The following is a 21,770-nucleotide window of genomic DNA, read 5'->3' as shown; positions in this document are numbered from 1 at the left end:
GGACCGAGAAGGGGCATAGATTGGCAAGCCCCCACATCCAGTGGACTGGTTGGAAGGTTGGCCCGGCTCGTACCATCAGGACATGGCGGGAGGTGTACAGGATGGTGGACGAGGAGGTACTGAAGCAAGTATCAGGCTGCTAGCGAGGAGTAGAGCTGAGGAGAAGGGAGATAGACACAGCGATACCTCAGGAGTGGCTTGCTCCCCCGATCGGAGAGCCGATAGAGCCCGGGGAGGTATGGGCCGCTAGGTTCTCAACAGCAGGCATCCCCCTACAGGTGGCAGGAAGAGTGGCTGGTGCTCCACCTGGGACCTTTTTCAGAGTGTTGGAGGGGGGGCGTCTAGCTCTTGACCCTCTAGCAGCAGGACGAGAGGATAGCTGTCCTTTCATGCAAGAGGATCCGGGTGGTTGGCCTTCAGAGGAAGCATGGCAGCTAGACCCTTTGGTTTTTGGCAGGAGCTCAAGGAGTGGTGCCTGTGGATATGGGAAGAAAGTCCACTTGATGTGCTGGAGTGGGGTTCGGGAGAGTGGCTTTGGTCGGCCACTGCGGTCGCGAAGAAGCCACCGAGGTTCCTGGAGTACACTGTTAGGATTGGAAGACACGTACTGATGCAAGAGGACATGGATGGGGCGCCGTCATGCAGCAGGCACTGGGCGGAGCATAGCATTACGGGTCCGTTCCGACGGACCTTTTGGTACTGCCTATGGGATTGCTGGAGGCCGAGGAGGGTATCATATCTGCTGTGGGCTCCAGTACCTTACGGATAGGTAGAGCCTCTAAACCCACCACTGTGCACGACCCTGTCTCGATAATGAATATTGTATCCTGCATCCCGGCCTCATACAGAAGGTGACGGCCCTGGATGACCACTTGCCAGCAAAAAGCACCCCAAGATATACATCCAAGGCTACGTGCTATGCGGCGCAGGATGCAGCATACTCCTCTCCACACAAGCTGTGCCGCCTCACACGACGAAAGGCAGTGCTTACCTGTTTCCATAGACTGCTGTATGCAGCGCTTACAAACTCCCTCTTGCATCTGGGCAAGCCAACTTCTCACTGCCAAGCCTCCATGTGCCACCTAAGGTATGGGAAATGATAGGGAGTCTTATTGGTTGGCACATCTGGAAGGTGCGGTGTCAGGTGGCTTTCGGCGGAGAGAGACTTTCAGTACATGCGACCTTAGCAGAGCTCTGGATCTCCATGATCCACTCCCTTCGAGGCCGATGGTATCGGGTGTAGGCGAGTCCACGGCTTGTCAAGAGCTCCGTGGTCATTTCATGCGCACTTGGGGCAGCCATGACCTGTTCTTCGTGGTGTAGGCAGGCAGCCCCAGATGGTGATATACCCCCCCCCCCCCCCCCCCTCCATGGCTTCTTGCCCCTATCCTCCCTAGACCGCCTAGAGAGGCTTGTATGTATGATGTATGTGTGACTTTCACCAGCTCTAGCTTGGTCTGTTGAGCATGAGCACTTCTTGGTATTGAAGGTTTTCTCTGAAGTAATATAATTAGCCACACTTTATTTGCAATTTATATATATGTGTGCACACACACACACACACACACACACACACACACACACACACACACACAAGCCTCTCAAGGTGGTCTGGGGGGGATAGGGGCAAGAAGCCATGGAGGGGGGGTGTATCGCCATCTGGGGCTGCCTGCCTGCATCACAAAGAACAGGTCCTGACCGCCCCGAGTGCGCATGAAATATTGTTGGAGCTCTTGACGAGCCCTGGACTCGCTCTGCACGTGATCCCATCGGCCTCGAAGGGAGTGGATGATGGAGGTCCAAAGCTCTGCTAAGGTTGCATATATTGAAAGTCTCTCCCCGCCAAAGCCACCTGACACCGCGCCTTCCAGATATGCCAACTAGTAAGACTTCCTATGATTTCCCATACCTTAGAGCGGTCTGCTGTGGGCTCCAGTACCTGGCGGATGGGGAGAGCCTCCACTGCACGACCCTGCCTCGATAATGAATATCGTATCCTGCATCGTGGCCTCATACAGAAGGTGACGGCCTTGGCTGACCGCCTGCTAGCAGAAAGCTCCCCAAGAGATACATCCAAGACTGGGTGCTATGCGGTGAAGGATGCGGCATACTGCTCTCCACTCGAGTTGTGCTGCCTCACACGACCAAAGACGGTGCTTTGGGGTTTCCATAGACTGCTCTGTGCAGCGGTTACAAACTCCCTCCTTCTGCATCTGGGCAAGCCAGCTTCTCACCGCCAAGCCTCCATGTGCCACCAGCCATAAAAAATAAGATACCCTCCTCGGCCTCCAGCTGTCCCATAGGCGGCGCCAGAAGGTCCGTCGGAACGGCTCCGTGATGCTGTGCTCGGCCTAGTGCCTACTATGTGACTACGCCCAATCCATATCCTCCTGTATCAGTACGTGTTTGCCAATCCTGGCGGTGTACTCCAGGAACCTTGGTGGCTTCTTGGTGACCACAATGGCTGGCCAAAGCCACTCTCCCGGATCCCACTCCAGCTCATCAAGTGGCCTTCCTTCGCAGATCCAGAGGTTCCATCTAATGTTGTGACTAATTGAATTGAGAATAAACAATACATAGCCGATAACTCTTCTTTCTTATTTGCACTTGAAATTGGAGATCTCTCTATTTGCAGTCCATAGATATGAGCATATACATATGCATATACATTTTGCATTTGCAAGATCTTTAAGAATCTTTAGTATACCTCTCTCCCGGAAGTTTGTAGGAAGAGACATGCATTTCATCTACATGAATCTTTCCATCCTTTCAAAAAATCAAACTCTTTCTTAAAGGATCTCTATATATCTCGTAGTCTCACTATGACCATACTCCATACTATCACAGTATGCAACGGCTGACAAAATCTACCATAGGTGGGGTCTTTGAAGTAGAAGCTTTCCCTAACTCTTCAAGCTTACCAAGTTTGATATCTAAGTCCCATATATTTTTTATAACAAAATAATGTCTACATTAATCATCGTTTGTACATTCCCCTTAGGGGGCCAGAAAGGCATAATCAATTGGAAATTAAACAAAAAATAAAAGTAACAGCTCAGGTCAGCCTATCATTATAATATAAGGTCCACGTAAACATTTTTAGATGATTCACTTCCCTTCCTTGGGGGTGTCTCAAACTCTGCAATGATGGCTCTACCATGTCTATAGATCACCCACTTTCTCCATCTTTGGGCTTCATGTACTTTAGCCACTTCTTGCTTCCTGTTCTTGAGCTGGGTGGGTGTGAGCTCACTTGCCATCCATATCGTAGTTCCTTGCAAGGATCTAGTTTGCTTCATTACTTATATTTTTTCTTGCATGGTTGTGCATCTTAGAACCAATTGTTTTCATTTGACCATTATTGAAGGATCCCCCAATGGTAATGAAAGGGATGGCTTTACACACCTTTCTTTGTAAGATTTCTTGTTTCTGAATAAAAATATCTTTCTTGATCTCTCCATCTAAGACTTCAACGTTGTCCCATTTGTCATCCAGGTTTCTTACCCTTATTTACTTGGTGACCCAAGCTTCAAACTTTTTAGTAGATTCTCTTTATTTGGTTCAGATTGTTGTACCTGATGGATGGTCTTGTCTTCACATTTCTTCATCTGGCTGAGGCGTTGGTCTTGTCTTTGCATTTCTTCATCTAGCTGATGTGCTTTTCCAATTCTTGTGGATGGTCTCGTCTTTGCATTTCTTCATCTAGCTGATGTGCTTTTCCAATTCTTGAAGTTTCTTCCTTGTTCCATTCAGCTCCTGCTTTGATGTTTTGATTTTTTGGTCTTGTCTTCGCATTTCTTCATCTGGTTGATGTGGTCTTCCAATTCTTGAACTTTCTTCTTTGTTCCATTGAGCTCCTCCTTAAATTTTTTATTTTCTTGTTGCAGCTGCTGGACCATATCCAGCAGGTATTACTCCCAGGGGGAAGGCCTAATTGTTGCTTTCAATGATGGCGAGGCCAATACCACAGAAAAGATTGGTTTGGATGACATCTTGGCATATAGATAGGCATTTGGGGCTTTTATTAGTAGACTGTCCTGGCCATCTGAGGGACAGCCCCTTGCGCTCAGATGGCAGGGATTACTTCACCCTAGGTTGCTGGTCTGTATGAGATATCAGTGGGGGCAAAGTAGAACAGTGGCAGAGATTAAGAAGAGTAGCCGAGAAGAAGATGGCAGTGGGGCTGATCAGCAGGGGCAGGGGCAGGATAGTACAAGGCCGGGGTGGATTGGGCCTGGGGGTTGGGGCAGGTCAGGCCTGAGCCACGGTGACTGTGAAATGTTTCACCTCGGAAATGTCTCAAACCCAAAATGTTACTTTTAAGCATGAAGCTTGTCTCCCTTGTCTAGCCTCCAAGTGAAACGCACATGAAATGGCAAAATAGCACATTTAGAATCGTTAGATTGAGTTGGGTTTTAATAGAAATTGCTTTTACCGCCCAAAGACCAAGACAGGTATGTGAAATGTCACATCTTGAAACAACTCATTAGTGAAAAGTGTTTCACATTTGACACCTCTCAAAATGCGCTTCATGGTTACCGTGATTGGAGGAGGTGGCAAAATTCCAGGAAGACTACTGTGAGGAGGAAATGGATGAATCTTAGGGAGCCATGAGCAGCAGGAAGCAACATTATTTACTTTTGTATATTTCAGGTTAGAATTGTGTTCCATCACAATGTGGAACAACCTTGTGCTTGCTTTTCAAAATTTGACCCAATTTTAGGTCCTTTCACCTAGCCTCTCTTATGATCTGGCACTGCAGCCTACAAGGTTGGTTGTTCACGCAAGCACTATAGTTATGGTGTACTGAGTTGCTCTTTATGAGGGCCTTCTTTAATGGGTGTTCTCTTTGAGGCACCTAAAAAAATTCCTAGGCTCCATTGGAGGTTGCTGCATGTCACAACTTAGTAATTTTGTCTCAAAGGGCTTTGTAACTGCTGGAATAGGCCTTTTATCTCATAGATTTGTGCAATGTTCTTCCCAAACCTAATATTGGATATTAACAATTAGAGTCAGGGTCACTGTGTAATGCATTTCACTAGAATTGGAACATGGAATGTGAAATTGTTGGGTTTGACTCACACCTATGCTCAGGGAGGAGTGTCAGTGATCCTCGGGTGTGAACGGACCTTAACAACCCTAAAGTTTAAGGGTTGTACTTTGTACTTTCACTTACACTAGGGAATTGCATTGGGAATTGTGCTATGTCTTCACTCTCACTTTCTCTATTGTTTGCTGTGTGCTTCCAGCTGAGAGTTGCCCTATCCCATCAAATATGGGATCTAGTTGAGAGCTGTCTTCATGCAAAGATAGCTTGCATCTAGTCTCCATCGGTGTACTAATTGGCTTGCAATCCTGAAAGTTGAACCTCTCAAGAAGTTCACCAATATATCTGCACTATGACAATCCAATGCCTCTAGCATCATGGATAAATTGAATGCCCTAATAGTAATGCAAAGGCCGCAATTTTGACATTTCAAAAGTTTGCTGCAAATTTTTCTTGAATATTGAAATATGATCAGCATGTGTCCTTGTGAGCAAAAGATCATCTACATATAGACAAATGACCAGCAAGGATCCCCCCTCTTTGTGTACGTAAAGAGTAGATTCTGATGAGTTGTTAATGAACCCTTCGCTGGAGTAAAAAGGCATCAATTTTTGCATACCAAGTTCGTGGAGCTTGCTTTAAACCATACAAAGTCCTTTTCAGCTTGCATACTAAGTGTTTAGATCCCTCAATTGCAAAACCAATGGGCTATTGTACATACACTTCTTCCTAAAGTTCCCCATGTAAAAATGCGGTTTTAATATCAAGCTGGTGCATAATCCAACCATAATGGGCAGCCAAAGCAACCATATACCGAATGATAGTCTTTTGGGATGTAGAAGCAAATGTCTCCTCATAATCAATGCTCTTCTTTTGCGTGTAGCCTTTTGCTACAAGCTTGGCTTTATACTTATCAATGGATCTATCTGCTTTTCTTTTCAGCTTATAGACCCATTTGTGCCAATAGCTTTCTTTCCAACAGGCAATGTCACTAAATCCAGTGTTTGATTCTTTATGATAGAATCAAATTTAGCTTGCATTGCTGCCATCCAATGCACACTCTGTTGTGCATTCTCAAAACAATTAGGCTCCTCATTATCAAGTGTGTGTGTGCTGTCATAACAAACTCTATTGTGCTAGCATGATCATACAAATGTCCTTGTCTTCTACTATGATCAACAATAGGAGCATCCAGATTACTATCTTTCATAGTCTGCAAGTACCATCTAGGCATTTGCCTAGCTTTCTAATTGTACAAGCTCTTGTTGAACCTCAGATGCAACATCTTGTTGAATATTTTGATCAGCCATAGACTGCATTTCTGCATTACTTAATGGAGCAATTACTTGAACATTTTGTTCATTTATTGAAACTCCATCTACATCACCAAAAGGAATTAGCAGTAGCCCTTGAAACACATCATTTGCAGTTTAATATGTATCAAAACTGGCAAGGGATGATTCTGTTTTTTCATAAAAAATCACATCCCTTCTAAAAAAGAATTTATTGGAAACATGATCATATAGTTTGTATCTTGCGCTCTCAATACTTTGGGAATATGGGCATATGCAAGACATCTTAAAGTACGAAAGTGACAGGCAGAAGGCTTTCAGTTGCTCCAAGCGTCAAAGGTGTGGCATTTTTCAATGCGTTGGTAGGGTGCCTAATAAAAATGTGACAACCACACATAATTGCTTCCATCCAAAAGCCATTTGGTTGATTTTAGCTTTCAGCATGCATCTAGCCATCTCCATGAGTGACCGATTCTTCCTTTCTGCAAACCCATTCTGCTGTGGAGTATATATAGTAGTATATTGATGGGCAATGGTTTCCTGCTTCAAAAAATTATTTAGCAAAGAAGACATGTATAATCCCTCTTGGTCCGAACAGAGAGTCTTAATTTTGCAGCGAGATTGATTTTCAACAAGTGCAACAAAAGCCATAAATGCATCATACACCTGACTTTTTCACCAATGAGTAGACCCAACAAAAACGAGTAAAGTCATCAATGAAGGTGATGAAATAATAACATCCACCCAACGACTTTGTCTACCTAGGTCTACATACATTCAATGCACAATCTGTAATTTGACTGTTACCTTAAAATCAACATCACGAGGAAAAGAGAATCGATGCATTTTTTCCGAAGTGCATCCCTCACAAATATGCTTAGGAGGTCTCTCCAAGAGAGACAAGCTATCTAGCATTTGAATACTCTTCATAAGCATCAAACTGCCATAGTTAAGATGCCCCATGCGAGCATGCCATAACTCTGTCTGTGACATAGCAAGAGTAAGAGTAGATGCTAAATAGATTGAGTGATAAATCGAATAAGCATCTAGCTCATAAAGTCCATGAAATAATTTACCAAGCAATACCAAAGTCAAGAATTCTTTATTCCTGACTATGCATTTGTCAGCATTGAATGTGATCTGTACGCCACACTTTGCTAAAGAAGAAATGGACAATAAGTTCTTCTTTATCCCTGGCACAAATAATGCATCTTGTAAACGGAGAGTAGAGACATCAATGGCTTTCAAGACAATCCCCCCTACACCTCTAATAGGGTAAGATGCATTGTTGGCACATTGCACAGATTTGCCAACAGGAGTTGCAATAACATAGGAAAGCAAATCCTTGCGGGATGTAATGTGCCTAGAAGCATCACTGTCAAAGAACAAAGTGCTAGTATCCTTAGTAGAGCTAAATGCTCTATGAGCCCAAGAAGAATCATAACTGCAAGTGCAAAAACAATAGTCAGGGTCTATAACAAAAGACGCGGACTTTGTAGCAATAGAAGTGTATTAGAAATAGGCATCCTTGACTCCTTTTCCTTGGCCATGCACTTCTTACATTCCATGATGTAGTGACCTGGCTTCTTACAAGAATGGCACTTGCCCTTCTTGGCTTGCATGCCCCCTTGCTTCTTGTTGCTTTGTGAAGTATCTGAACTTCCAGAACTTTGTGGAGCATTTTTAGATTGGCTGCCCTTGCCCTTCTGTCTGGTTATAAAAGCCTATTCAGAGGCCACAATATCCATCCCATTGTTCTTTCTTGTTTGCTCTTCTTCTAGGAACAAACTAACCAATTGAAAAACGGTAAATGGCTGCGGAGAAATTCTCCTGGTGAGATTTAAGACCGTATGAAAGGCTAGATAAGAGAGGGTGGCTAGGAATTCATGGTAGTAGAGATCATATGTGCATTAGAATAATACTTCTCTACATTCATTAACTCCTCACGCAAGTCCTGAATTTTGTTAATATGATCCTACATGGCATCACCTTCATCCATCTTCACATTCTCAAGCTTCTTTTTAAAGAAAGAGATGTGTGTCTCATTTTTTCCAACAAACATCTGCTCAAGTGTGAGCCATGCTTCTCCTGAAGAAGCATCATAGCTGATATGTGGGATTATGGACAGCTGAACTGCCAATGCAATCAGTAACAATGCTTGAACATCCCGTGTGTCCCAAGCGTTTTGTGTTGCTGATCTTTGGGGAAGCACTTAATTTGAAGGGGGCCTTTGACCATGTCGTCCTGGGGGAGGTGTTGCAGGAGCCACGACTTCAGGACAGACTTCTTTCCCACTAGCATAATCTTGCAATTACCATATTCTTCATCATGAACGACCAAAGAGAATAGTTCTTGCCGTCCAATCTATCCTCTTTGGATAAATATGTGAATACATCGTTCTATCCTTGATTGGCCATGTTAAATGTCATTGTTTCAAAGAACACAAAAGCAAGAACCAAAGCTGGAACAACCTAGAAATGTGTAAATTTCCACAAATTACAGCATACACCAAGCTGTAATTAGCAAAATTGTGTCACACTTGATCACAACTGTTCAATGTACACGTTGTCTAATATACACAAATAGTGCTTAGCAGCAGGAGCAATGCAAAAGCCCCAAATTTTTTTTGTCCAAAATGCACAATTTTAGTGTATTTCAGACTGAATCTTTACTACATGTGCAAATGTTATCTAAGTAGCCAAAAGTTCCAAATTATTTGATCCGAGTACCAAGAATCTACAATCTGTGTGTGCTCGAAAGCACGTGCTATCAAAAGATGACGTACCGGCGAGACAGTAGGGTTTGCAAGGAGAAACACAAAGTGAACTTGGCAAACATGGAGAAGAGAAGACAAGAGAGAAGAAACTCTAATGAATAGAATGATGAAGTTCCGAATCATGGAGAGAATGTGATACAAGGGAACAAGGGTGGCGTAGCACAAGGAAGATGATGAAGATAGCCACGAACCACGAACCCTAATGTCCTTCTGAAGGGGTGTGAGGGTAGTGGAGAGGTTGGAGAGAAAAGTTAACGGACTGAATGAATCAGCTGCAAGGAATGAATGAGAAAGTGGTCTATAAATAGGGACAATTAGTCTAGGATGGCGCTCCTTTTTGGGGCTGAAAACCCTAAACGCAAAATGCAGAAATGCAAAAACGCAAACTGCGGTTGAAAGGTTTCTCAATACCCCCTCTCAGGCCCAGAAAGGGGAATAAGAGAAGAGTGAGGTGGAGATGCAATGCTACATGCTGAAGAATGCTCATGCGGCAGGTACCACTTGGACAGTGTGTCTCATGGGAAAATTGTTCACTTGCCCAAGCGCCCCAATACAAAGATGATGAAAACGTGCAATGCATAGGAGGAATGTTGGACTTTGTGTGGTGCCGAGAACTATAAGGATATACCCGTATTTGATCTTGGAAGGTGGCTCCATGATGACCAAGGGACGAAGAAGATCCACCTTGTTTTTTGAGAATAGCACTTCAAAGGAGACCTTTGAAGATAGTGAAGAGACAGGATGAGCTATAGAACCCAAAACTCAACCTTGGGAGAGATGCCACTAGCTCCGTGACTCCATGCTCGAAGGAATACGAAGGCCTAGCCACCAAGTTGCTTTGCTGAAGATCCAAGGGTAGGGATCAAGGTAGATCCTCTAGATCTTGGGTATTAATAGGTGAGATGACCACTGAAAGGAAGCCACCCCATCCAAGGGTAGAAAAAGAAGGTAAAAGGCCTCCGCTAGCATGTGCGAAGCATTGAGCGGTGGGTGGGGATCCCCTTTGAAACTGGAGAAATAGGAGCCCCCTTTGAAGTCACAGTAGGTAGGGTATCCATGAAACTCATGGATCACGGACTTTAAAATGTTTGAGGATGAAGAAAGTGCCGTTAGTCGCGCCGAAGAAGGTATCTGGAGTGATGAAGAACTCCAAGAGGTGGCCTCTTGAACCCGAGTAGGCGACGGTGAAGGGTGGGGCTCAGACTGAGCAATGAGTGGGCAATAGTCGCTACTTATCAATGGACCGGACCGGGAAGCCAAAGAAGAGGAAGGAGTTGAGCAATCACTCTCTCTTGAAGGAGCGGACTGATGAGGAGATGGTATCAAACAATCATTGTCTCTTGATGAAGCAGATTGAGAACCACAGGCCGTGGTAGCCACAAAAAAGAGAAGTGACACAAGGAGTGCTTGGTGGAAGATGCATATACTCTCAAGGAGTGGGGAGTAAAGGTCGAAGTCGGCAAGCATCAGTGGTGCGTTTGGTGATGCCAGAGTAGAAGCACCCAGTAGTCTGGTCATCTGTTGGTAAAGAAGCCATGGGTACCATTGTGCCTTGCTGAAGGAGGTGGTGGAAGAGGTCCGCTATGAACCACGAACCGCAATGTCCACCTCAAGGGGTGTGAGGGCAGTGTGAAGCACGAACCTCAATGTCCACCGCAAGGGGTGGGAGGGCAATGGAAAGGCTAGAAGTGAGGTGTGAGTTGGAGGAGGATGTGACTAGCAGTAAGAGATTGCAACCAGTAGAAAAACGCAGGTGAGTAGAGAGAAAGACTAAAAACGAAGGTTGCAGGAGAGAGAAAACAACAAACACAGGCTACAGTGGAAAGAGAGACTAAAAACGCAAGAAAAACCAGCAATAGCAGTCAATAATGCTAAAATCAGCTCCGAACAGTGTGTGATAGACTGGAAATAGGCGCCAGCCTGTTGTAGACAGCAATGGCCAGCTTGGACTGTGATGTCCTCCGCGTCTGGGGTGTGGGTAGCAAGCTGAAATACTTGAAATATGCAAAAACGAGATTGTTTTCTGAATGGAGTGATCAGCAACAGCCGCTTTGCGGTAAACTGCCACAAACTGTGGGTGGAAGGTTGGAAACACGTGCGAGGATTGTACATGACAGCAAGGGACAGTTAAGACTGCGATATCCTCCACGAAAGGGTTTTGGGCAGCAAGCTGAAAACACCTAAAACCTATAAAAATGAGATTTTGATACAGCGGAAGAAGAAGAGAAGTGGATGCCGAACCCGCCACCGGTCTTTGCCATCACTGGAGTGGAGGATCTTTGCCATTGTTTGAGCAGATCCAACTCTCAGACTGTGTTAAAAGATGACGCACCAGTGAGACAGTAGGGTTTGCAGGGAGGAACACAGAGTGAACTCAGCAAACATGGAGAAGAGAAGAGAAGAGAGAAGAAACTTTGATGAGTGGAATGATGAAGTTGTGAATCATGGAGTGAATGTGATACAAGGGAACAAGGGTGCCGTAGCACAAGGAAGATGATGAAGACAACCATGAACCACGAACCACAATGTCCTCTTGAAAGGGTGTGAGGGTAGTGGAGAGGTTGGAGAGAAGAGGTGATGGACTGAATGAGTCAGCTGTAAGGAATGAATGAGAGAGTGGCCTATAAATAGGCACAGTCAGTCTAGGATGGTGCCCCTTTTTTAGGGCTGCAAACTCTAAACGTAGAACGCAAAAAGGAAAAAATGCAAACTGCAAGTGAAGGGTTTCTCAACACATGCAGCAGTAGAGATGTACTCCTTGGGCAAAAGTCCCTTTCTGTGATTCAAATTTCTGAATAAAAGATGAATAAATGTCTCTTTTACCTTTGATGCAGGCTGCTTGGTGCTGATGAGCGTTGCAGGCTGCTTGGTGCTGATGAGCGTTGTCAGGCTTAGTGGAATGGGAGAAGCGTGGTGGAGTAGCCTCCAGGTGGCAGACCAATAAGGCAGACATCGCCACAGGATGGAGGTGGCGCTGCAGGTGGTGAGGGCACTGGAGACCAGTGGTGGAGGAGCCACATACTGTGGGGGCTAGGCTAGGCAGTGCTCAGGCGACGTTGGGTGTTGGAGAGCAGGAGGTGGTGGCGGTGGGTGTAGCAGGCTAGTGGCTGGTGGCACAGGTGGATCTGGGGGCACTGTGACTAGACCAAGCGTGGAGCTGGCACTGGTGGCATCAGCTGGTGGTGGGGTTGAAGTTGGACCAGGAGTTGCATGCGGTTGATCAGCCGAGGACTGAGGCTGACGAGCTTGGAGAGCTAGACCGTACCAGGCGCGTGCTCTGATACCAAATGTGAGATGGGATCTGGCAGCTCTCAGCTAGAAGTACACAATAGACAGTAGAGAGAGTGAGAGTGAAGATTCAACACGATTCCCAATGCAATTCCCTTGTGTAAGTGAAAGTACAGAGTACAACCCTTAGACCTTAGGGTTGTTAAGGTGCATTCACACCCAAGGATCACCGACACTCCTCTGTGAGTGTAGGTGTGAGTCAAACCCAACAGAAATGTGGCTGCAATGTTTGTGCTACATGCACTGAAACACCCCTATCAATGTGTGTAAAGAGAGAATGGGACAGGACATTTCTAAGGGAAGAAAAGCAAAGAAGTATGGGTGTCTTAAAGGGAGAGGGAAGGTTTATGCATATGATAGCCTAAACCCATGTTCATGTCCACGAATTTGCCACTTTGCATTCCAAATCCGAATTGATGAGGGAAACATTAGGGGAAGCGTTTTGGGTCTAGAGGGAGGTGCCACATGGCACTGTTTTGAACTAGGGGAAATGTTTTGCCTGGGGAAAGCATATTGGGAATTCTTGAGCACCTCCAACAGGCATTTCAGGCACCTCCGACAGGCATTTCGGGGCGTTTCCTGCTGCTGTGATTGGACTGCCTCATTTTATAAAGCTGCTGTGCCAGGCCATGGTACCTTATGATGCAACTTGGCAGAGAGGATGAGTCTCCTAATTTTATTGGAACCAGGCTGGTTATACAGGTCAGTGGGTGTAGGACCCACACTCCACGTCTGAATGAACCACATGGCACGTTACTCTCCCTTTTGAGGTTTGCTGGAAATTAATTATCTTATTCAAGGCTCTCACTTTCAAATGAGAAAATAAAAAGTAGAATGTGCGACTTTATTTTTTGCCTGATCAATTGTTCTTAGTTCTGCTTGAGTTTGAAAACTGTTGGTTGCTTGCAGTATCTTGGACACGAAGAATTGAGGAGTTTGGTGCAGAATTTATCAGGCATTGGCGAGTCTCCAGGATGGACAGTTCGTCATGGAGCTATTCTGTCTTTATCTTCCATCATACGCCATAGTGCTGCAAAGATTTTAACGTCGTCATCATCATCATCTTTATTGCTAGTCCTAGATAGTATAAAAGACGGAGGTCAAGATGATAAGGTCAGTTTTCTTCTGATAAGTATGCTTATGCACAAAATTTTAATTGAGTTTCATTGTTGGAATTACTAAAGGATTTACAACTGATATTCTGACTCTTTTCCCTTTGTTTGGCCTGGATGGTAAATTGAAGGTTCCAGTACGAGAGTGTGCTGCAAAAGCCCTCGGCAGAGTTATGGCTTATGAAGCAAAGGAGCATTATGGTGGATCACAATATTTCTCAGATTTAGTACGACTTATAACAATGTTTCTTAAGGATGACTCAAGTGATGTTCGAAGAAGAGCTCTCAGCAGTCTGAAGTCTATTGCAAAGGTAGGGGTATCTTGATCATTTACTGCATTATTTAACAAGTGGAAAGAGACTTATTTTCCGAGAGTTTGGGAGATGCTTATCCCAATTATCAGCTGGACTGTGTTTAGGCTGTAGCCTTTCTGGCCTGGTTAGATTATATGGTTTACAGTGAGCTTTTTGTGAAACAATGCTGATGATGTCTCTTTGTGGAACTATTCTAGCATGTGTCTGCCACTTCAATCTTTCTCATTGAAGTTCCTGTTGTGGAATTGCATCCCATGTTTACTAACACAACCCTTTTAAAAATGTACTCTCATGGGTAGAGGCAATGAAAATGGGGAGTAGGGGCTTGCATGCATAGGTCAGGTAGTAACGTTAGAAGGTTTTGTCTGTTTTACAGCATGTTATATGGGAAGTCACAAAACTGTCCACACATAGGATTAGCTGGTAACTTGTTCATGCATACAGAGGCATCCTTGATTTTTTCTGGCTGGCATTCGCAATCTCTATGCCCTTTCTGAGATCCATTGAACTTTGCATTCGTCATCATACGAACTTTTTTGACATTTTAATGCAATCAATGACAAGGAAACTCAGAAGGATGTGTCAGGTCAGATTCCTGTCATCTATGGAACATTTTAAGTTGTCAAAACTAAATTATGTGATCAGTGCATGAGTTGGAGCTCAAATGGCTAAAGGCAGGGTCAGGGTTCAGAAATGATGGATGCCAGATCCATGTGGGAGCTTGTGAGGCCTTAAGAACCTCTTTGTCAACAAAAAATTACTGGCATCGGAAATTCCATTTTATAATCCTAGTTGCCACAAGTATATTAGAAGATATTTCCATGGGAATTGGGACTAATTAATTGATATTAGCCAGAGGTTATACAACATGAGAGATGGAGATCTTCTAGGCAGATAGTCTCTTTTGGACTAAAGGTTTGTCCATAGACTATAAGGCACAAAACATGAATAAAGAATGACACTAGGTCATACAACATGAGGTGGAGATATTCTAGGCAGATAGTCTCTTTTGGACAAAAGGTTTGTCCACAGGCTATAAGGCACAAAACGTGATTAAAGAATGACACTTAATGATTCTGAATCATCTTGTCTCACATCTTAGCTCTCTTATGTCAATTAGCTATTGATCACCCTTAATTATGTGTGAATGGCTTAGTTATGGTTTCAATCCACCAATTCTCAACAATTTGTGCGAGAGCATTAGATCCTTACTATAGGCCTTTGCTTACATGTCATTATTATTATTGTCATCGTTATCAACAAAAGCCTTAAAGACACAAACTTGTTTCTCCTATTTTCTCACAACTAGACGCACCCTATTGTGAGAATGTGAAGATGATTAGAAGTGAAAGAGAAAGCATGATCACTGATAGAAAGAGAGAACACATGAATACATGAAATTCAAAATGAATGAGCAATGGAATCCATAAGATGAAGCATAAGGCTAGTGCATTGACACAATGATGACCAAAAGTAGTGTTGTTAGTCTCCCTCACTCGAAGGATGCACGATGATACAATACAACTGCTGAGAATTGAGTGGAGCATATATAGTGGCCTTGGGTCAAGACACGAGACAAGTGAAGAAACCGTAAGCCTTGAGGTGAGACATGAGAAAAATGGAGAAACCCTAAAATCGGCTGCCCAGTTGCCTTTGTTTGGCAAAGATATATTGACGTCTACATAAGGTCAATGTGGCCTATGAGACAAAATCCTCAGTAAGGTAAAGATAACATTACAAATAAGTGGGTGGTGTATGAAACAATACTGAAAATAACTATACGATGGGACTATACTAGGGTTGAATCATGTGTAGTGTTGTTCCATCGATAGAAAAGAAAACGAAAGGAAAGGAGAACTAGATCTCATAGAACCATGTACAAAACTGTGGTGGAGACTATGGGCTTTAGCTGATCTCAAGATCTGCACATGATCTCAGCTATGACGCGGTCCCTAGATGCTTCTTCATTGATATGCCTGGTGGTGAGTCTTCGGTGTCTCGTGATAATGGCTCTAATCTGACTCTGGTGTGGCCTCCTCGGACGTGGTCCTGGTAGACAGGGTCGTCGTGCTCGACGAAGGGAAATGGCTCTATCCAATGTGACTCCATGGTGTGGCCTGTAAGGTGTCTGGCGGGGTGGCTCTGTCTCTACTAGGCTGGTAGTGTCAGTAGGGTCGGCTTTGTAGAAGACGCCTGTCAGTGCTCTCTGTGTGTCCCTCTGGGTGAGCTGGCCTCCTGTCTCGCAGTAGTACAGTTCGGCGCAGCTCTTGGAGAAAAAGACCTAGGCATCTCTTGTCCTCGTACTCCATGATGCGACGAAAGGGTCCAAATCCATCACGCAAGAGGCAGTGGTACCATCTTCGTATGTCATAGCATAATGTGCATTTGCATATGTAGTACTCTTCCGTCTTAGGCTCTCGACCACAATGTTGGGAATAAAGGGCCATTGTGTCTTTTATATGTGCACGGGTGTGAACATACCCTTAGCACATTGTACTTTCATACATATATCTATCTAAAACCTAAAGTGGTACACTCGTCATTGTACCGAAAAACGTGTTCACTCTCTACTCTGCTTACTCGCACTCTCTCTGTCTCTCTCTCACTGAGCGTAAGGTCTGTCTACCTCTATCTCCATGCCTAATCGATTCCTTCACACAAAGCTGGCAAGTCCTGTCCTCTACTAGGGTATTTGTCCATTTGTTGATCTCCATTTGAAGCCTATGTGAGGAGGTGCGAATCTATTCAATAGCGACCTGTACACTATGGGAGAGATGGATGCTCATATATGTTGGTCGAATTGTGAAACCATCATCAGAGAGACACAAGAAATGACTCCTTTAGAACTCCATCCTCGATCCTAGAGGGAGTGGTGGATGGATCCATGTCCTTGCTATTTCAATCCTGAAGATATCAGCTGTGATCACATGGTTCTTCAAATTGGCTGAGAGAAAGTGTAAGGCAGCCAAGGCTATAATCGAGAGGTGGAAGACAGTCAATATCCAAACCATGTAGGCTCATCCAAATAGCCATCTTTGAAAACCAACAGTTCTTCTCGCCTCCTGCTGCTAGTTGTCTAGATGAGGTTAGTGCCAATCTAGAGTATTTATGGAATGGAAGTTCCCATAGTTTGTGCCAAAAGGTCACTGTCCTGAAGAGTGCCTTTGTAACTATAGGTGTTGCCCCTAACTCTGCTTTGACAATGGGATGTGGGGTGGAGGGCTTACTTCTAATCATGCGTGCTATCATCATGATCAATGGCCTTTCCATGCTATCCCAACCATCATAATAATCCCTCTCTACTCCAATCTGATCAGTGAGTGGGCTAAGATGCCTGTGGTACAAGTTGCAACCCTATACCTTTGCTCCATATAGTAATGTAGGTGTGAGTAGGGTGTCAAACAACTAGAGTTTGGTGGGGGGGCTCTTGGAATTGTATGTGAACACATTGACTCTCGAGTGCCCCTAGTGCTGCATATCCACGTGCTAGACGTGCTTCTGATGCCCCTCTCAACGAAAAATGTAGGTCGGAGAAGGTGACTCCCAAATAGACATATTCCCTGACATGCTCCAGTATGTCTCTCCCAAATGTGAACTTGTACATAGATCTAGTCACCCATGCTGTTGAAGTATTGAAAACCATGGTTTTGGTCTTCCCAAGGTTTACTGTGAGTTCTTTATCTCTACAAAAGATGTGCAAAGCATCTAGATGGCACTGCAATCCCTCTGGTGAATTTGAAATGAAAACAATATCATGAGCATACAGTAATATCGGTATTAGTACCCTGCCAGGCTCCTCCTCCTCGGTCTATGTAATTAGACACTTCATCTATTTATAAACCAAACAATGTGGGTGAAAGTGGACATCCTTGTTTCACTCCTATGGTACTATCAATCCTCTTTGATAGCCCCCCAGGTGCCCGTACATGACCTGTCACTGCCTCATATAATGCATAGACACCCCATGGTATATCCTCTGTTACTCCAATGTCTTGGAATCTCTGCATGATCCGTGTACGAGACACTGTGTTAAAAGCTTTGCGGAAGTCTACAAAGCAATAATAGATCCTCTTGTCTCGGACTCGTCAACCCTTCTCAATAATGGCTCTAAGTGTGAGAATATGGTCCAACGTGGTATATCCTCGTCTAAAACCTGCTTGTCCTTGTGCTCTCTTGCCTTGCATTTCAGCCCACTCACTGAGTTCATACTCCAATATAGATCCATATATCTTGGCCAAAGTATAATCGATCATGATAGTCCTGTAGTTGCTAGGAATCAAGGGATCACCACTTTTAAATAGCGGAATGATAGTGTTGTCTGACCAACTCATAGGGAAACCTTCACATATTGCTCTATTGAACATATGTGCTAATATGGCTGTTAATATGTCACAAGCATGTGAGAAATCTTCTGCTACTAGTCCATCCTCATCGTGTGCCCTCCCATTTTGTAATCTGTAAATTGCTTCCCTGACCATTTTCCATGTGAGAGTGGCTATGGCCGGCCACTGCGGTCGCCAAGAAGCCACCAAGGTTCCTAGATTACACTGCCAGAATTGGCAGACATGTACTGATGGAAGAGGATATGCATTGGGCGCTGTCACGTAGCAAGCACTGGGCAGAGCATACCATTACGGAGCCTTTCCGACGGACCTTTTGGCATTGCCTATGGGATAGCTAGAGGCCGAGGAGGGTGTTGTATTTATTATGGTTGGTGGCACATGGAGGCTTGGCGGTGGGAAGTTGGCTAGCCCGGATACATGAAGGAGGTTGTAAGCGCTGCATATAGCAGCCTCTGAAAACCCCAAAGCACTGCCTTTGGTCTTGTGAGGAGGTGCTACTCGTGTGGAGAGAAGCATGCCGCATCCTTTGCCGTATAGCACCCAACCTTGGATGTATTTCATGGGGAGCTTTCTCTTGGCAGGTAGTTAGCCAGGGCCGTCACCTTTTGTATGAGGCCGAGATGCAGGACACGATATTCATTATCGAGGTAGGGTCATGCGGAGTGGTGGGTTTGGAGGCCCTACCCATCCGCCAGGTACTGGAGCCCACAGCAGACCGCTTGGAGGTATGGGAGATCATAGGGAGTCTTACTGGATGGCATATCTGGAAGGTGCGCTATCAGCAGGCTTTCGGCGGAGAGAGACTTTCAGCACAGGTGACATTAGCAGAGCTCTGGACCTTCATCATCCACTCCCTCCCTGGTCGATGGGATCAGGTGCAAGGCTTGTTAGGAGCTCCGCTGTCATTTCATGCGTACTTGGGGCGGCCAGGACATATTTTTCATGATGCAAGTAGGCACCCCTAAATGGCAATATATGAACGCACATCCCCCCCCAAGACCACCTTGAGAGGCTTGTATACATGATGTATTTGTGATTTTGCATCAGCTCCAGCTAGTGTGTTGAGCATGAGCACTCCGATGTATTGAGTTTTTGGAGTAATATAATCAGCCACATTTTACTTGCCAAAAAAAAAAAAAAACCATTTTCCATGTGAAGAAAGACCACTGTGTTGGCTTACAAGCTTGTGGGGGCTGCATAGGTGGCTGTCCAGGCAGGTCATACAACTGTCTCCCATAGTCAAGCCAAGCATCTGGTGATGTAATCTATATGGGGGGTTGTCTTTCATGAAACATATTCCATGCGCTCTTGCTATTGCGCCCCAAAAATAGCTCATATATCTTTGCTTTTGCTTTCGCTAAGTAGTCTCATTTCTTCTTCCGCACAATGCGTTTGAAGAATTCCTTTGCTTGGCGATGTGTTAGAGTGCCTAGCTTCACTTCTCTCTGTAAGCGAGCTCGGGTGACTCTGCACTTATCATCATACCAGCTATTTTGGGGAGCAGTAGATTGTGTGGGTCTACATCGGGGCAAGGTGTGTGGAAATGCATACATAGCTAATCCATGTATAGCCTTTGCTAAATCTCTTGTACATTCTTCCAACGATCTACTCAAGTTCAATGTATGTAAATTGGTCTACAGAGAAACACTATAGATGTGTGAGGTATCTTCTGTAAAGTAGTATTCGGGATGTTTAGGGAGGCAGGGTGTTTCATGTTTCATATGTACAAAAGAGAGCATGAATGTCAAAGTAGCATGATCTGTTGCTATCCCAATTAGTCTCTTAGATATCTTAAAGTTTTGGATGTCCGGTATCAATGCTGGTGAGCCTATCAAGTAGTCCAGAGTACTTGCCCCTCCTTTGTGATTCCAACATGTCAAATTGTCAGATCTTGGCTATTGTGACAGACCATTAAAGATGGCTAGTCTATGTGCATTTACCAAAGTCAATAGGTGTGTCCCATAGGTACTCACTTCTTTATCCTGGGCTCTCTTGCGTAGGTCTATTTCATCTATGTCGATCTCTTTGAATATCGTATTATCATGCATATAAAAGTCACTTTGTCTATCTCCAGTGCATGCATTGAAATCTCCTACTAATAATATGTCCCCAATGCTAGCATATTTCATGATATCCTCATAAAGTACATCAAAGGGGGATCTGTCAAAAGACAACGTACCAGTGAGACAGTAGGGTTGGCAGGGAGGAACACGGAGTGAACTCAAGAAACATGGAGAAGAGAAGAGAAGAGAGAAGAAACAATGACGAATGGAATGATAAAGTTCTGAATAATAAAGTGATTGTGATACAAGTGAACAAGGGTGCCGTAGCACAAGGAAGATGATGAAGACAACCATGAATCACGATCCATAGTGTCCTCTTGAAGGGGTGTGAGGGTAGTGGAGAGGTTGGAGAGAAGAGGTGACGGACTGAAAAGGAATGAATGAGGAGTGGCCTATAAATAGGCACATTCAATCTAGGATGGTGCCCCTTTTTTGGGGCTGCAAACCCTAAACGCAAAATGCAGAAACACACAAACGCAAACTGTGGGTGAAGGGTTTCTTAACACCCCCTCTCGGTCCCAAAAAGGGGAACAAGAGAAGAGTGAGGTGGAGATGCAATGCTACATGCTGAAGAATGCTCATGCAATAGGTGCCACTTGGACAATGTCTCTCGTGGGGAAATTGTTTACTTGCCCAAGCGCCCTAGTACAAAGATGATGAAAACATGCAATGCATAGGAGGAATGTTGGACTTTGTGTGGTGCCGAGAACCATAATGATATCCCTATACTTGATGTCGAGAGGTGGCTTCATGCTGACCGAGGGATGAAGAAGATCCACCCTATAATCTGAGAATACCACTTGAAAATAGACCTTTGAAGATAAACAGGAGACATGATGAGCTGTAGAACTCGAAACTCAACCTCGGGAGAGAAGCCACTAGCTCTGTGCATCCATGCTAGAAGGAATACGAAGGCCTAGTCACCAAGTCACGTTGAAGATCCAAGGTCCCCGATCTATGTGGATCCTTTAGATCTTAGTAATTAGTAGAAGAGATGACTGGTTGAAGATAGCCACCCTAGGAAAGTAGAGGATGGGTGAAGAACTTCATGTGGAGTAGGTGGGAGATGGAAGGTTTCCCGCTGAAGTCGAAGAAGAAGTAGATGCTCCCTCTGAGGGCAAAGAAATAACATCTCCCTTTGAATCCCCCTCTGAAGTAGATAGGAAATTCAAAAACTCATGGATCATGGACTTCGAAATGTTTGATGACGAAGGAAGTAACGCTGGTCATGCTGAAGAAGGTACTTGGGGTGCCGAAGAGCTCCCAGAGGTAGCCTCTCGAACCTGAGTAGTCGAGGGTGGGAAAGGGTGGGGCTCAGAATGAGCAAGAGGTGGGCAACAGTCGCTGTCGCCCAGTGGAGCAGATTAGGTTGCCAAAGAAGAGGAAGGAGTCGAGCAGCCACTATCTCTCGAAGTAGTAGACTGACGAGGAGACGGTATTAAACAATCATTGTCTCTCGTTGGAGCGGATTGCAGACTCGTAGGTCGTGGAAGCCACTGCACCTGAAAATAAGTGGGAGAAGACTGCCGCTGGCA

General features: G+C 44.7%; 1 protein-coding gene across 2 annotated transcripts in view; it reads left to right on the top strand.

Moving 5' to 3' along the window:
- Positions 1–21,770, top strand: part of ILA (putative protein kinase regulator ILITHYIA) — a 147,349-nt gene that overhangs the window by 108,489 nt on the left and 17,090 nt on the right. For both annotated transcript variants that reach the window (XM_087692010.1, XM_087692008.1), the window contains exons 56-57: positions 13,313–13,516; positions 13,647–13,826. In XM_087692010.1, the coding sequence (XP_087548136.1) occupies positions 13,313–13,516; positions 13,647–13,826 (384 nt within the window). The remainder of the gene's footprint in view (positions 1–13,312; positions 13,517–13,646; positions 13,827–21,770) is intronic.

Source organism: Lygodium microphyllum, chromosome 2, assembly GCF_053477565.2.
Source record: "Lygodium microphyllum isolate KBCC chromosome 2, Lygodium_microphyllum_v1.1.10, whole genome shotgun sequence".
Lineage (NCBI taxonomy): Eukaryota > Viridiplantae > Streptophyta > Polypodiopsida > Schizaeales > Lygodiaceae > Lygodium > Lygodium microphyllum.
Note: the sequence above shows the minus strand (reverse complement) of the source record. Positions and strands in the feature narration are given on the sequence as shown.